Source organism: Dama dama, chromosome 27, assembly GCF_033118175.1.
Source record: "Dama dama isolate Ldn47 chromosome 27, ASM3311817v1, whole genome shotgun sequence".
Lineage (NCBI taxonomy): Eukaryota > Metazoa > Chordata > Mammalia > Artiodactyla > Cervidae > Dama > Dama dama.
The window spans coordinates 50581835-50596234 of NC_083707.1; the positions used below are offsets into that span (position 1 = coordinate 50581835).

General features: G+C 35.8%; 1 protein-coding gene across 2 annotated transcripts in view; it reads left to right on the plus strand.

The window, feature by feature from the left end:
- Positions 1-13173, plus strand: part of ME2 (malic enzyme 2) — a 48829-nt gene extending 35656 nt beyond the window's left edge. Inside the window, exons 13-16 of one of the 2 annotated variants that reach the window (XR_009690812.1) lie at positions 167-269; positions 2152-2274; positions 7974-8044; positions 8537-8586. Coding sequence is in view for 1 of the 2 variants with exons in the window: in XM_061131079.1 (XP_060987062.1) it covers positions 167-269; positions 7974-8044; positions 8537-8635; positions 12736-12903 (441 nt within the window). In the remaining variant the exon portion in view is untranslated. Of the gene's footprint in view, positions 1-166; positions 270-2151; positions 2275-7973; positions 8045-8536; positions 8636-12735 lie in introns of those variants that run through there. The other variant, XM_061131079.1, reaches the window with a different exon arrangement.
- Positions 13174-14400: the final 1227 nt, after the last annotated feature.

Genomic DNA, 14400 nt, shown 5'->3' on the forward strand with positions numbered 1-14400 from the left:
CAAACCTTTTTCTAATAATTTTAATAAAGGGATTGAGTTCTAAAATAAATTGTGCCTTATGCAGGTAATATGTTGATCTACTACAGAGTTTAATTTTGTTTTCATTCACCTCAATTTTCTAGTCTACATAAAGTGACAAGATTGAGGTTATTTCATTACTCAACAGGGAAGGTGTTTGTTTGCCAGTGGCAGTCCATTTGATCCAGTGAAACTCAGTGATGGGCAAGTCTTTACACCAGGTCAAGGAAACAATGTATATATATTTCCAGGTAAGTGCCATCATTATGTTAGAGTAATCATTAGCTACAGTAAAATTCTTCTTGAAATTCTTTAGAAATTGATATTTGAAAAACAACAGTATTTACAGGATTTTGCTATAAATGTACAGGAAAAGTCAAGGAATTCAGCAAATCCATTGTGCTCTATTTCCCCTGAAAATTTAATCATACTGTTCATTAAGTTTGTTTTTATTATAGAAATAAAATAGTACATGGTTCATAAAAATGCAAAAGGAACAGAATGTTAAAAAATCATTTAACCCTCTTTATCTCCCCTTGATACCTCCTTATCATACTTACAAGCTCTAACCACTGTGGTTTCCTTTGAGTTTTTCTGATGGTTACCATCATGACTGGCACACGTATCTCCCCTTATCTTGATTCTTCCAACTCTAGACTGATACGTGTGAACTTCCAACTATGGTATCTAAGTCAGAGTCCACACATGCCTCCTACTACCTTGCTTCCTCTCTACTCTCAATTTCTGTTACTACTTTTAGTTTTCCTAGTAGTCAGCTTTATCCCTGCATAATGAACTTAAAGAGCTTTTGTGAGCAATTTAAGATTAGCTTGTCACAGTGAAAAATGAAAAAAAAAATCTGGTATTTAGCTTCCTTATCTCTTATTTCATCTCTCAACTATAGTTGGTTAATATTTCTATTGTAGAGAAATTCTTGAAATTTGCACTGTATTTTGTTGTTTTCCATGTTTTGTCTTGGATTGATTCTGAAATTAACTGACTATACATTATTCATGTCTAAAGAAGAGTGTGGTTTGATAAATACAGTAGAACATGCAATTCTATATCACAAAATTTTTGACATTCAAAATCTTTTAAGTGTGAGGTGTAATGAATCCTCCTTTAATTTCTTGCTTGCTTTCTTCATTGCATCTAATCCTACCCCACAGTAAATCATTTCTGTGGTGATTCTCTTGCCCATGTACACTATTCCTTTCTGTTTGTTTGCTGATGTTAGCCTGAGCTGTTTAAACTCCACTTGGTTTTCTTTTAAATTCCTCTGTTGTTGTTGTTCAGTTGCTAAGTTGTGTGCTATCCTCTGTGGCCCCGTGGACTGTGGCCCACCAGGCTCCTTGTCCATGGGATTTCCTAGACAAGAGTACTGGAGTGGGGTGCCATTCCCTTCCCTATGGAATACATCTTTGAATACGTTTTCGTTTTTGTTTTTAATAAAGCGTGGATGAAAACTGAGTTTTTATGTATATGAAATGTCTTTATTTTTTTCTCTCAGTTGGTTGGGTAAAGATTTGAAGATTCAAAGTCTTTTTCTTTTTAGTTGTGCCATGTGGCTAGCTGGGTCTTAGTTTACTTCCCCGACCAGGGATCGAACCCAGGGCCCCATCAGCGAGAGCACTCAGTACTAACCACTGGACTGCCAGGAAATTCCCTCAAAGTCATTTTGTCAGACCTTGGAAAACATTTCTCCATTCACTTTTAGTGGCCAGTGTTGCTGACGGAAAATCTGGTGTTGATGAGATTCTCATTCCGTTATACATACTAGCTCTGTGTCCCTGAAAATGTTTCTTTACCTTTAGGGTTTCTGAAAGATTAGTAAAATGCATTCAGGTTTGGGCTTTATTTCTGTTTATCATGAGTGTCTGCAAGTGGGCCAATTCACTGTATCTTCTTTTCCAAAGGATTTTTTTTTCCTGTTTTTATTTTCCCTCATTAATTTCCTTCCATTATTTCTGTTTTTTCCTTATGGAACTTGGGTTGGATGACCATGGTCAAATCCCTCTGTTGTCCTTGACTTGTAAATTTTATTCATATTTTCGCCTCTTGTCTTTTTTGTTCTGTAATATGGGGGATTTCTGTGGTGTTCATTCATTCATCTGTATCTGTTTTGGTTTTTAGCACTTCTAGTGTATGTTTTCAACAGTCTTCTTTTTATTATGGAAAATTTCAAGCATATACAAAAGTAGAGGGAAGAATGAAGTCCCATGTTGCCTTCTCCCACCTTTTATCAACTGGTAGCTGGTATGTTTAATCTATATTCCCACCCATTCCACCTTCACTGGGTTATTTTAAAGCAAATCAGAGACATCATATAATTTCATTAATAAGTACTTCCGTATGTGTCACTAAAAAAGTGAAAACATTTTTTTACTTAAACATAACCATGGTACTGGTATCACATCAAAGAAAATAAACAATAATTGCTTAATATCATTATCAACTCAGTAGGGTCAAATATTATTTTTTTATTCCCAATAACCTTTTATTCATAGAATAACTCTTTAATGGCCACTTTTCTTTTTAAAGCTAGCAGTGTCCTTTCAGATCTCTTCCTAGAGTTATTAAGATTCTTTTAAATATTTCTTCCTTTGTGTTGTTTTATTTTCCAGCAATTTCTGGTGATCCTTCATTTATTCGTTTTAATGAAAGAATCATGTAGAGTAAAATAGTGACTTGGCGTGAGTTTCCTTTGTACTTGTGTCTTTCTCCTTGTGGGCCTCTCCCTGAGGAACTGCAGCCAGCTGTAAGATTTTATGACAGGTAGAGCTATAGCATGCAAAGACTGGCATCAAGGCAGCATGTTATTGTAACTCTTGTTAAAATAAAGATTTGGGGCCTGTGAATATCCTGATGCTCTTTCCTCCTTTTCCCCCATGTAGTTGTGGTTGTCTTAGAGTTCCACTCTGCTTGTCTCTTGAGAGATAGCATCTGTAACAGAAATTCTCCCATCATTGACTATCTCTAGAACTTGATAGTGTTCAAAATCAGTCTGTTCCATCCAACAGTATTTCTCTAGCATAAAGCCTTAAAAACATGAATACTTTTCTGTTGACTTACCAAAGCCATTTTTAATATTGCATTTGACCAATAGAGCACTTGACAGTTGATTACTTTTATATAACACTTCCCCATCCTAAATTAACAATAACAGTTATTAGGACTATAAATATAGACATAAAAATGACTTGGTAGCAGAGGTTAAAATGGATTTAAAAACAAGATTGGCCAAAAGAATGTTCATGAAGCAAGTAAAAACTTAAGGCTCTGTTTGAATTGTGTACACTAGTAGCTTTAATTGGATGAACAACAGAAATAAAACCTGAAAAGGGGCTGAGGTTTCCTAATGAGGAAAAAGTGGCCGATAGGTAAAGCTGTGCTTCTCAGCAAGTGAGGACAAGAGCTGGAGTCTGGTGCCTGTGGAGGGTGGGCTGCTAGTGAACCATCTCTTCCTCTGGGCTGAAACCCTGAAGGACTGTACCTTGGAGTGTGGGGATAGTTTACCCTTGAAGTTACCTGTAAAACCTCAAGCCTTTGTTTTGGCCTGCCAGTGCCCAGAAGTGCTCAGCAGAAACAGACAGAAATCTTCTCTGGTACAAGACAACAGTATCCTGCTCCTCAAGTTACTCTTACAAATAAATCTTCAAATTCAACTCCAGTTAAGAAATAAAAAAGAAATGAGGCACGTGAAGAGACAAGACAAACATAAGCCAAAAGTAACAGATATAGCAACAACAACAACAAAAAACCCTCTGGAACTCTAGATATCACACAAGTGCTATGAAACAACACTTATTATGTTTGAGATGAAAGCATTCAGCCAAGTAACACTAAATTCTAGAATTGAAAAATACAATAAGTTAACTCAGTTAATGAGGCTTGTAGAGATTAGACCAAAGAAAATTAATAAACTGGAAGACAGACCAGAAGAAACAATCAAGAGACAAAACAAAGAAGATACAGAAGAACAAGTGAAGATATATTAATGTTAATATATTAATTGAGGTCCAGAGGAAGCTGAGAGTAAGAATGAAAAAGAGGCAATATTTACAGGCTTCATGGCTGAGAATTTCTTAGACCTGACAAAGGACATCAATACATAATATTCAGGAAGCTCAGTGAAATCCACATGGAATAAATAAAAAGAAATCCACATCTAGGGACATTATCATGAGGCTTCAAGAAATGGCAACAAAGAGAAGACTATGCATGCAGCCAGAAAAAAAGGTTTCCTTCAAAGCAACAATTGTTAGACCAACAACTGACTCCTAACAGCAGCAAGATGCCAGAAGGCAGTGAAGTGATCTGTGTAAGTGGCTTTTACAAAATACTTTGTTAAGCTCAACTCGTTACACAGTGTAAAGATCTTTCAAGAATGAAAACAATGAAGATTTTTTAGAAGAAGAAAAAAAAAAAAGGATTCACCATCTATCTGCAGACATGTAAAAATGTAGAATAAATTCTAAAGAGTATTCCTTAGACTAAGGAAATATAATTCCAGCTAGAAGTGCAGAGATTTAGGAAAGAGTGAAGGGTAAAAAAGCTGTGATTATTTGAGTTAAACAAAAAGAATGTCATATATATAGGGGAAAGCAATAATGATATGCGGGATTTTGAAAAATACATAGACAAAATACACAATAATAAGAACTTATGGGTTACATAGAGTTAAACTGTTAAGGAGATACTTCCATTGCCTGGTAGGAGGGTAAATTAAAAATTTGCATGAAACTTTTGATCAGGATGTGTGTTACAAATTTGAGGATAACCACTAGAAAGCTAGGAGAAACTTCCAAGCTATGATAAGAGAATATGAAGGGAGAAAGTGAAATGATTTTTTTTTTAATTCCAAGGCAAGAAAGAGGAAAGGGAACATGAACCAGACAAAACTATATAAGAAGACAACAGATCTTGGCCCAAGAAATTTCAAGGAGAGTAAAGAAAAAAAGGAGGGAAGGAAATTATCAAAGACTGTTAACATTTCCCCAGATCCAGATTTCCAGATGGGAAGGGCCTACCTACCATGTGCCAGACATGGTGGGTGAGAGTAACACGCCTCAAGGCACATCATTGTGAAATTACAGAACATTAGATACAAAAGAAAAAAAAAGATCCTACCTAATTCCAGAGATGCAAAAAAAAAAGATAATCACAGGAAAAGGATCTGGAATTCACAGTGTCACCAGACTTGTCAACAACAATGCTGGAAGCTGGAAGGTATTGAAATAATGTGTCACAATTCTGAAGGAAAATTACTTCCAAACTAGAATTCTAAACCCAGACAAACTATCAAATAAGTGGAAGGTAGTAAAAGTGTGCGTGTGCTTGTGTGTTGAGGGACTGGTGGGGGCTCTTCAAAGATGCAAGATTTAAAAAAATGTATCTCCCAAAAAAGAAAAAAAAATGTATCTCCCTTATACTGTTCTTTAGAAAACACTGGAGAGTACAGCCTACCAAAAAAAGGGAGGAACAAAAATACTAGGAAGAAGTGAGGCTTAGGAAATGGACTCAACTTAGAAGCAAAGGGAATCTGCATGAAGATGAAGAGTTTCCAGGAACAGCTCCGTATCTAGGATGGAGAGCAATGAGGCCAGGTTGGAGCTTCAGCAGATTTATTCTGGGGATGAAATGAGAGATGTGAGGTAGTTGAAATTGCTAGATGACTGAGACAACTAAATTAATGAGTGTCTCAGCATGAAATAATTTTAAGTACTCAAAAATCAAAGGAAAAACAAAAAGACAGTAACCAGGGAAAATAAAGTTATGCAGAAGAGGAAAAGTTAAGATACAGTGTTAATACATGGCCCAACTGTTAATGGCACTTATGAAGGAAGTCATAATAATATAAACACTGAATATTGATTCAACCAAAATTATGCTCTAACTCTATTGGGAAGAAGGCTGGAAATATGCCAGAAAGATAAATATTTCTTTGTCACAGGAAGGAGTCCGTGATTTCCAAAACTAATAGTCAGTCAGAAGAAATAGAGGCAAGCTGTGAGAGAGAGAAGTGTTATTAGGTTAGTGAGAAAGCAATTGCGATTTCTGACCATGGATTTTAAAGCATTGTAACTAGGTTCATCATGACTTCCCTGATGGGTCAAGCAGTAAATCATCCTCCTTCAATGTAGCAGACACGGGTTCAAGCCTGGGTCAGGAAGATCCTCTGGAGAAGGAAATGGCAACCCACTTCAGTATTCTTGCCTAGAGAATCCCATGGACATAGGAGCCTGGCAGGCCACAGTCCGTGGGGCCACAAAGAACCGGACACGACTGAGTGTACATGCACATAACTAGACTCAAATACATATTAATCAAAACAGAAACCGCTACAGTGAACACATTTTTGTCAATGAGAAGTTTGTTTATTCTTATAGCATAAATATCCATGCTTTGGGATTTGATGAACTCTTAGAAAACATTTTTTGCCTCCTGCTGGTTATGGAAGCTGGTTTTCTCTGCAAAAAGTTGTTGAGATGCTTGAAGAAGTGGTAATCAGTTGGGAAGAGGTCAGGAGAATATGGTGGATGAGGCAAAACTTTATAGCCCAATTCATTCAACTTTCAAAGCATTGTCTGTGCAACGTGCAGTTGGGCATTGTGAGAAAAATTGGGCCCTTTCTGTTGACCAAGGCTGGCTGCAGGCATTAGAGTTTTCGGTGCATCTCATTGGTTTGCTGAGCATACTTTTCAGCTGTAATGGTTTCACCAGAATTTAGGACCCTATAGTGGGTCATACGTGCTGTGATTCATGGGGTCACAAAGAGTCGGACACGACTGAGCAACTGAACTGAACTGAAGTGGATCATACGGGCAGCAGACTACCAAACAGTGACCATAACCTCTTTTTGGTGCAAGTTTGGCTTTGGGAAATGCTTTGGAGCTTCTCTCTCCAAGCACTGAGCTGGTCATTGCCTGCTGTATAAAATCCACTTTTTGTGACATGTCACAATCCAATCAAGAAATGGTTGTTTGTTGTTGCATAGAAGAAGGGAAGGTGACACTTCAGAATGACTTTTTTTTTTTTTTTTTTTCATTTTTGGTCAGCTCAGGAGGAACCCACTTACTGAGCCTTTTCATCTTTCCAACTTGCGCCAAATGCTAAATGACCATAGAATGGTCGATGTTGAGTTCTTGGACAGCTTCTTGTGTAGCTGTGAGAGGGTCGCCTTTGATGATTGCTCTTAGGTGGTCATCGTCACCTTCTGGCGGCTGCCCACTGCGCTCCTCATCTTCAAGGCTGTCTCCTCTGTAAACTTCTTGAACTAGCACTGCACTGTACATTCATCAGCAGTTCCTGGGCCAAATGCATTGTTGATGTTGTTGTCTCCACTGCTTTACGACCCATTTTGAACTCGAATAAAAATATCACTTGAATTTGCTTTTTGTATAACATCATTTCTATAGTTTGAAATAAATATAAAATAAACAGCAAGTAATAAGTCATTAGCAAAAAAAAAAAAAGCAAAAACTGTACTTTAAAACGATGTATAACATTTATTTAAGACCACATTTATTTAAGAATGTATTCCAGTATCAAACAGCAAAATTCAACAATGCAAAACTGCAGTTACTTTTGCACCAAACTAATAATCAGCTAAGAGGATTAAAAATAGTCACCTCTGTAGAGCAAGAAATAGAAGATTAGAGAGGGACTGGGAATTAATGTTTTTGTAACAACTGTTGATGAATTGTATGCATCTGTAAATTTGATAAATGTGAAAACTAAATCACAAAAAGCCATTTGATATTTCTAAAATTATTTCTTCTAGTAAATGAGAATTGTAATAGTTAAAGATCATTTGATTTTAGTGCTCAGATTTCTCTTTTCTCTTGGCTGCTTTGTTTTTTCAGAGAGGCTGTTTGGGGGAGGGATGGCTTATCATTAATTTGCTTTAAATCTAGCAATTTATTTCACTCCTTTCATAATTTAATGTATTTCAGGTGTGGCTTTAGCTGTTATTCTCTGTAACACCCGGCATATTAGTGACCATGTGTTCCTAGAAGCTGCAAAGGTAAGTGTTTTAAATATTGTTTGGTTATTTTATAAAGGGTGAATTATAAAAATGAATGGATCTTAAAAACAGAGAATAAGTTAAATCTGCCTTATGAATGGAAAGGAAATGACTCATCCATTTTTTTTTAATTTACCTTCTCCTTTTACATAAAATTAATTTACCATGATTTTTCCAGTGTTTAATTGCAAGCTGTGAATCATTTCATATATTCTCTGCCTATATTATACTTATCTAAAGGTTACATAATTGTGACAGCACAGATAAAACATCTTTAAATCTGATAAAAAGTCTTTAAATAAATCTGATTATTTATTTACTGTTTAGTGGAAAGCAATTTTAATTTCTGCAGTGGATTAAGTGTATTCCTGCTAGAAATGAGAATTACATTACCTGGATTATTCTGTTTCCCCAACCCTTTTCCCATTTCATTAGTCCTTATTACTCTGTTATTTAAACGAACAAAAATGAAATTCTTTTCTCTCTTTTCAGGCTCTGACAAGTCAGTTGACAGATAAAGAGCTGGCTCAGGGGAGACTTTACCCACCACTTGCTAATATTCAGGAAGTTTCTATTAACATTGCTATTAAAGTAAGTAATAATTTATACCTCTTCATAGAAATTTTAGTGGTGTTTTTACACAGCTAACACATGTTTGAGAAAAATTGGGAACATTGAGAGAGTGCAAACAAGAAATTTTAGGTTGCTCCTATTCTTACTACCAGAATCTTGTAACCCTCCTTTGATACTGTCTAGTCTTTTTTTTTCTAGTCTTTTTTTCCTTCCCACACACATATAAAATGCACACATGTGCAGTCACATGTGCCTATTTTTAAAACTGGTTTCTCACTGCATTTTTTCCACTGAATATATTGTAAGTGTAGTATGTAAATCAATAATAATTATGAGCATTAATATTTGTGGAATTCTCTTTGTTGTTAGATCATAATTTGTTTAACCATTTCTGTTTTGGGGGACATTTAAGCATCTTCTGTTTCATAAGAAATAATAATATAGTGAACATCCTTAGATAATACTATAGTGAACATCCTCAGATAACATTATAGTGAACATCCTCAGATAATATTATAGTGAACATCCTTAGATAATATTACAGTGAACATCCTCAAATAAGTCTTTATATGCATTTGTGATCATTTTTTCTTAAGGTAAATTTCTCATCATAAGAACAAAAGGATTGACATGTTAAGGCTTCTGATAAACACTGTCAAATGATTTTTCAGAAAAAAGTATTGATTTATACTGCCCTGTTAGATAGGAATGTATTCTGCCAATACTTAGAATTATTTTTTTAATTGCATGTTATTTTCATTTAAAGCATTTACTTTATTAGATTGAAGAATATTTGTGTTTTTATTGAACAATAGTATTCCTTTTGTACTTGTCTTCTACTTTCTAACAGTAGGCTCTTTAAACATTAAGGGTAATGATGCTTCTGTTTTCTATGGTGTAGGTATTTTCCCCTTTGTCATTTATTTTAACTTAGTGACATTTTTCACACTTTTTTAATGGAATGATCTGTTTATTTAATGGATTGTTTTCTTACCTCCTGTGGATGTTAATGCTTTCTCCCTCTCCAAAGTCATAAACATCTACTTGCATGTTCTAATAACATAAAACTTTTTAATTCCTCTGAGATTTTAGTGTATGATATGAGACAGAGAAACATGCTTTCCTAATAGTTAACCAGTTGTCTCAGCACCAGCTTATTGGGAATGCTGCTCTTGTAAACATAAAAACAAACATTGCTTCCTTTGCTAGGAGTCTGTTCCTGACCATATTTACCTTTTATTAGGCACTGTTTTAACTTAATGTATGCTATTTGATACTACACATTATACATACGAAACCATCATTATGGTTTTTTCAGGATTTTCTTTCTATTCTTATCTTTTTATTCGTTTGGATGAATTTTTGAGTCAGTTTTTTTAATTCAAAACCTGCAAACTGTGAGACTATGTCATGTTTATAAACTGGTGAAATTGAGTCTTTCTGTATTGACTCTTCCCTATTTGGTATCTCTCTCTCCATTTACTAAGGTTTTTCTCTAAGTTTTTCAACATAATTTTGTTGTTTTCTTCATCGAAATGTGGCATGTCTCCTATTATTTATTTTCATAGATATTCAAAATTTTCGTTATCCTTTAAAATAACATTTTCCCTTTCCATATATGTTTCTTCACTGATCATTTCTAATATATAGGGAAAGTATTTTGATAAATTTATTTGATAATAAGGTTCTTTGTTGAACAAAGTTAATTCTTTTGGAATTGTTGAGTTGTGAATCATCTGAAAATGACTTTTTAAAAAATATATATAACTCACTTTTTCCCTATTTTACTAAATTACTAGCTATGTAAGAGCAGTTTTAAACAATTGAGTTGATAAGGGCACACATCCTTGTATTTTAATAAGGATTAAAGTAAGTACTTTTTAAATCTTTTTGAAGAAGTAGGCTTCTGCTCCTACTATTTACTAAGATTTTCTTTTTTATTTTTGGCTGCTCTGCATGTCTTGCGGGATCTCAGTACCCCCAACCAGGGAGTGAACCTGGGCCTCAGTTCCACTATTCGTAAAATATGTGATATTCGTAAATATCAGGATTAGATGTAGAATTTATCAGCTGCACTTTCAACTTAAATACTGATGATCATAAGATTTTACCCCTTTGACTATTAATGTTATTGTTGCATTATATTAATACTCATAAAATAAGCAAAGATTGGGAATAGGTAAAGAATAATATGCCTAGGAAATAATTCTGTTGATCTGGAGTCTGGAGTATAGATAGGAAAAAGGCATCAGGTAAGATTTGAAGTTAAGACAGGCTGTACAGATACACAAATGCCAGACTTAGGAATCTGAATACCTTACTATTGTAAAACAGCTGAAGAACTTAGAGCCCAGCATTTGGATGAATAGAGTTCAACTTTAGAATGTTATAGGTGGGACAGATTTTGGAAGATGCCAGTCAATTAGATTACTAGGATGTCCACATGAAAGGAAATATGTGCGGAAAAAGAAGATCTGTGCTTGGGGATGGTATAGGAGCAGAGCCCCCAGGACTGTGTCTCTTCCCCCTCCTCCTCCTGTGTCCTGAGGTTTTCCTCCTTAGGAGTCGAGGGATCGGGAGAGTAGACAGTGCTTCGTGTCTGTCCCCCAGCACTACCCACACCACCGGGCAGCTTCACGTAGCCACTGGTCACCTGCTGGACATCTGTGCACCCAAGGAGGACTCGATCTCAGGCCCTGCCCCCAGTCTTTCCAGTGGATACAGACGTGTTTCCTGCATTAGACTAGACAATACAGGTGACCCTTGAACAATGCGAAAGTTAGCTGCTGACTCTGCGCAGTTGAAAATCTACATATTACCTTACTGTTGGTCCTCAGTGTCTGAGGTTCTGCATCCACAAATTCAACCAACTGGGGATCACGTAGTATATATTTAGTAAAATAAATTCACATATAAGTGGACCTGTGCAGTTCAACCCCTTGTTGTTTGAGGGTCAACTGAATTTGACACATTTCCATCACAAAATATCATGAAATTGAGTTCCTAAGACCAAGGATTACCTTTAATAACCATCATTTTTCCTTAAATATTTCTTTTAGAAAACGGAAAGAACTAATAGTAGTCATCATTTAGAATGGATATTAGAGGAGGAGACATAATTGTTTGAAAAAAAATTATTTTTTCTACCACGTATCACTATGTTCTTTTTAAAGTTAGACCATAACTTGAGAATTTAACTATATGACAGATACTGTGCTACCCTGTGAGGAAGCTTTTTCATTCTGCCTCATTTTACAACATAACCAAGACTCAGAGGGTTTATCTTCACGAGCAGTCTTGGTGTGTGGCTTGCTACAAAGATCAGAAATTCATTCGAGCCAGTTTAGGTGGGAAGTACCTAACTTAACTTTTTAGGATGGTCTGTGGTCTAGTCTCAGAATGCTTTGGGTTTGAAACATATTTCTCACTTTAAATACCTTGGGCAAGTTACTTAAACTCCTCAGACTTTGTTGTTCTCACGTATAAAATGAGAAGAAGAGCAATAGTACTTACAGGGTTCTTGGGAGGGTTAAATGCGACGCCCGTGTAGAGCGCATAAAACATGCCTGACACTCAGTGCTGGTGGTGCTGAGCTATTACCAGTACAGGTTCCAGCGCTCACTTTACTTCACCTTATAGTTCTAGTGTCCAACACCTAATTTGTAATAATTTCTGTGTCCTTTCATCGAAATTGTAGAGCAAAAACACCTGGCTCACTTGGGTTAGATGTTCACCCTAGCCCCATCAGCTGTGACCAGGAAGCCGAGTCTCCCACACACGTCCTGGCAGGGCTGTGGGAAAGGATACAGGCAGGACAGGCTACCCAAGTGGGTCTGCTGGACCCACACACGGTAAATCGGAAAGTCACTGCAGTGTCAAGGACATGCTGACATTTCAGGGCGAGGGGGATGTTAAAGTCACTTTAAAACATATCAAACTTATGGTGAGATTGCAGATATTTTTAATCGTCTAATAGTTTCTGAATGTTTTGAAATGAGTCAAATTTATTTTGGAAAAAAACACCATCCTTCCAAATTCATTACTTTGTGTTTTAATAATACCTTTTCTCTTAAATAGGTTAATACTCAGAGCCATACAGTAATCTTATTATTTTTCAGGTTACAGAATACCTGTATGCTAATAAAATGGCTTTCCGATACCCAGAACCTGAGGACAAGGCCAAATACATTAGAGAAAGAATATGGCGAAGCGAGTACGATTCCCTGCTGCCCGATGTGTATGAGTGGCCAGAGGCTGCGGCGCGCCCTCCCCCGATAACAGAGTAGAAGGGCACACTGATACTTCCCGTGTGTCAGGGAGCTCCTTTTTTCAGACAGAAAGAGATAATGTTCTGAAATTCATGTTTTTTTCTGTGTTTAAACCTCCCTCCACTTTATTTTTGCCCATGAACCTACACTCCTGTACCAGGGTGGATGTGTTGACTACTCTGTTAATGCCCACCTGCACCCTGCAATCAAATGGCCAGAATGCTTTCATTCTCATTTGTAGCTCATATCACATCAGAGATATTAAAAATGTTCTTGTGAGTGTCTTCACTTGTGCTCTTGTTCACTCTTAGCAAAATATTTGCTAGTTACTACTATAGCTAAAAATCTCTTGTCCAGTTCTTCTGGGGCTACTAAAATAGAAATTTACTTCTGTGGATATGAGTACAGAATTTTGAGAAGCCAAATTTAACCAAAGTCTGAGGACAGGTTGTCAATATCTAAACATATCCTTTTTTATCTGCTTTATTTGACCTTCATCCTCTGAGATGCCTTTCCAGTAGACAGATACAGAAAAATCTACCCTATTATTTATTTTCTGGGACTAAACTGAAGCTTAATTATAAAGTGAAACAGGAACTATTGCTGTCTTTAGACAAATAGTCATTGTTTTCAACAGTGTGTGAAATCACAGTATAATTTTGTAAAATAAAGGTAATATCTTAAATTTAATTGCTTTAATTATGCTATTTTTATTACATAACTAGAAATTTAGGTTTGCTTATTATGAAAAACACATTTTCATTTTCTCCTGGATGATTCTAAAGAACGGGGTTTAGGTAGACCTCATAAATTATGATTTTTGATGTGATTTTTAACAAATTGACCATGTGTTTCCCATCTAAATGAGTCACATTTAGACTCATCTACGTGTATCTATACCCTTATTCCAGTAGTGATGGTCTTTATTGAGATAATTTTGGAATGGTCCTATGATACATTCCTTTAAATATCATTAGTAGTAATAACTAACTCCTTCTCCATTGGAGATGGATTTAATTTTTTTAAATCACCAAAATTAATTTAGAGCTAAGTGGGAGTGAATAGGTGTTCAGACCAGTAAATGTCATTTTTAGTCCCAGTAACATGGGTAACAACTAGCTAGTAAAATTGATTTTCTTATGTGGCTTACACATTGGAGAGTTCTAAAGGAAAATCCCAAACATTTTGAGAAGTAGTCTTGCTATATATAACCCTAACATAGTTGCTTTGGGGCAACAAACAAAACTTTAAAATGCTCATTCTAGAAGATAAACTATAAAAAATTATTCAAAGCTGCATATCAGTGTGCACATTATTTGATGCTTCCCTCCACCGTCCTTGATATGTTAGATGTGATATTCTGGAGGGCGATAAAAGGGCTTCATTTTTATGTTCCCGTTTCCTTTTACCTAATAGGTAGAGATTGATTGATTCATAGTAATTTTGAATATAATTCAGTGTTTTAAGAAGGCTCAAAATGGCATTGCCATTTGGAGTATGGAAAAATGTAGTTGG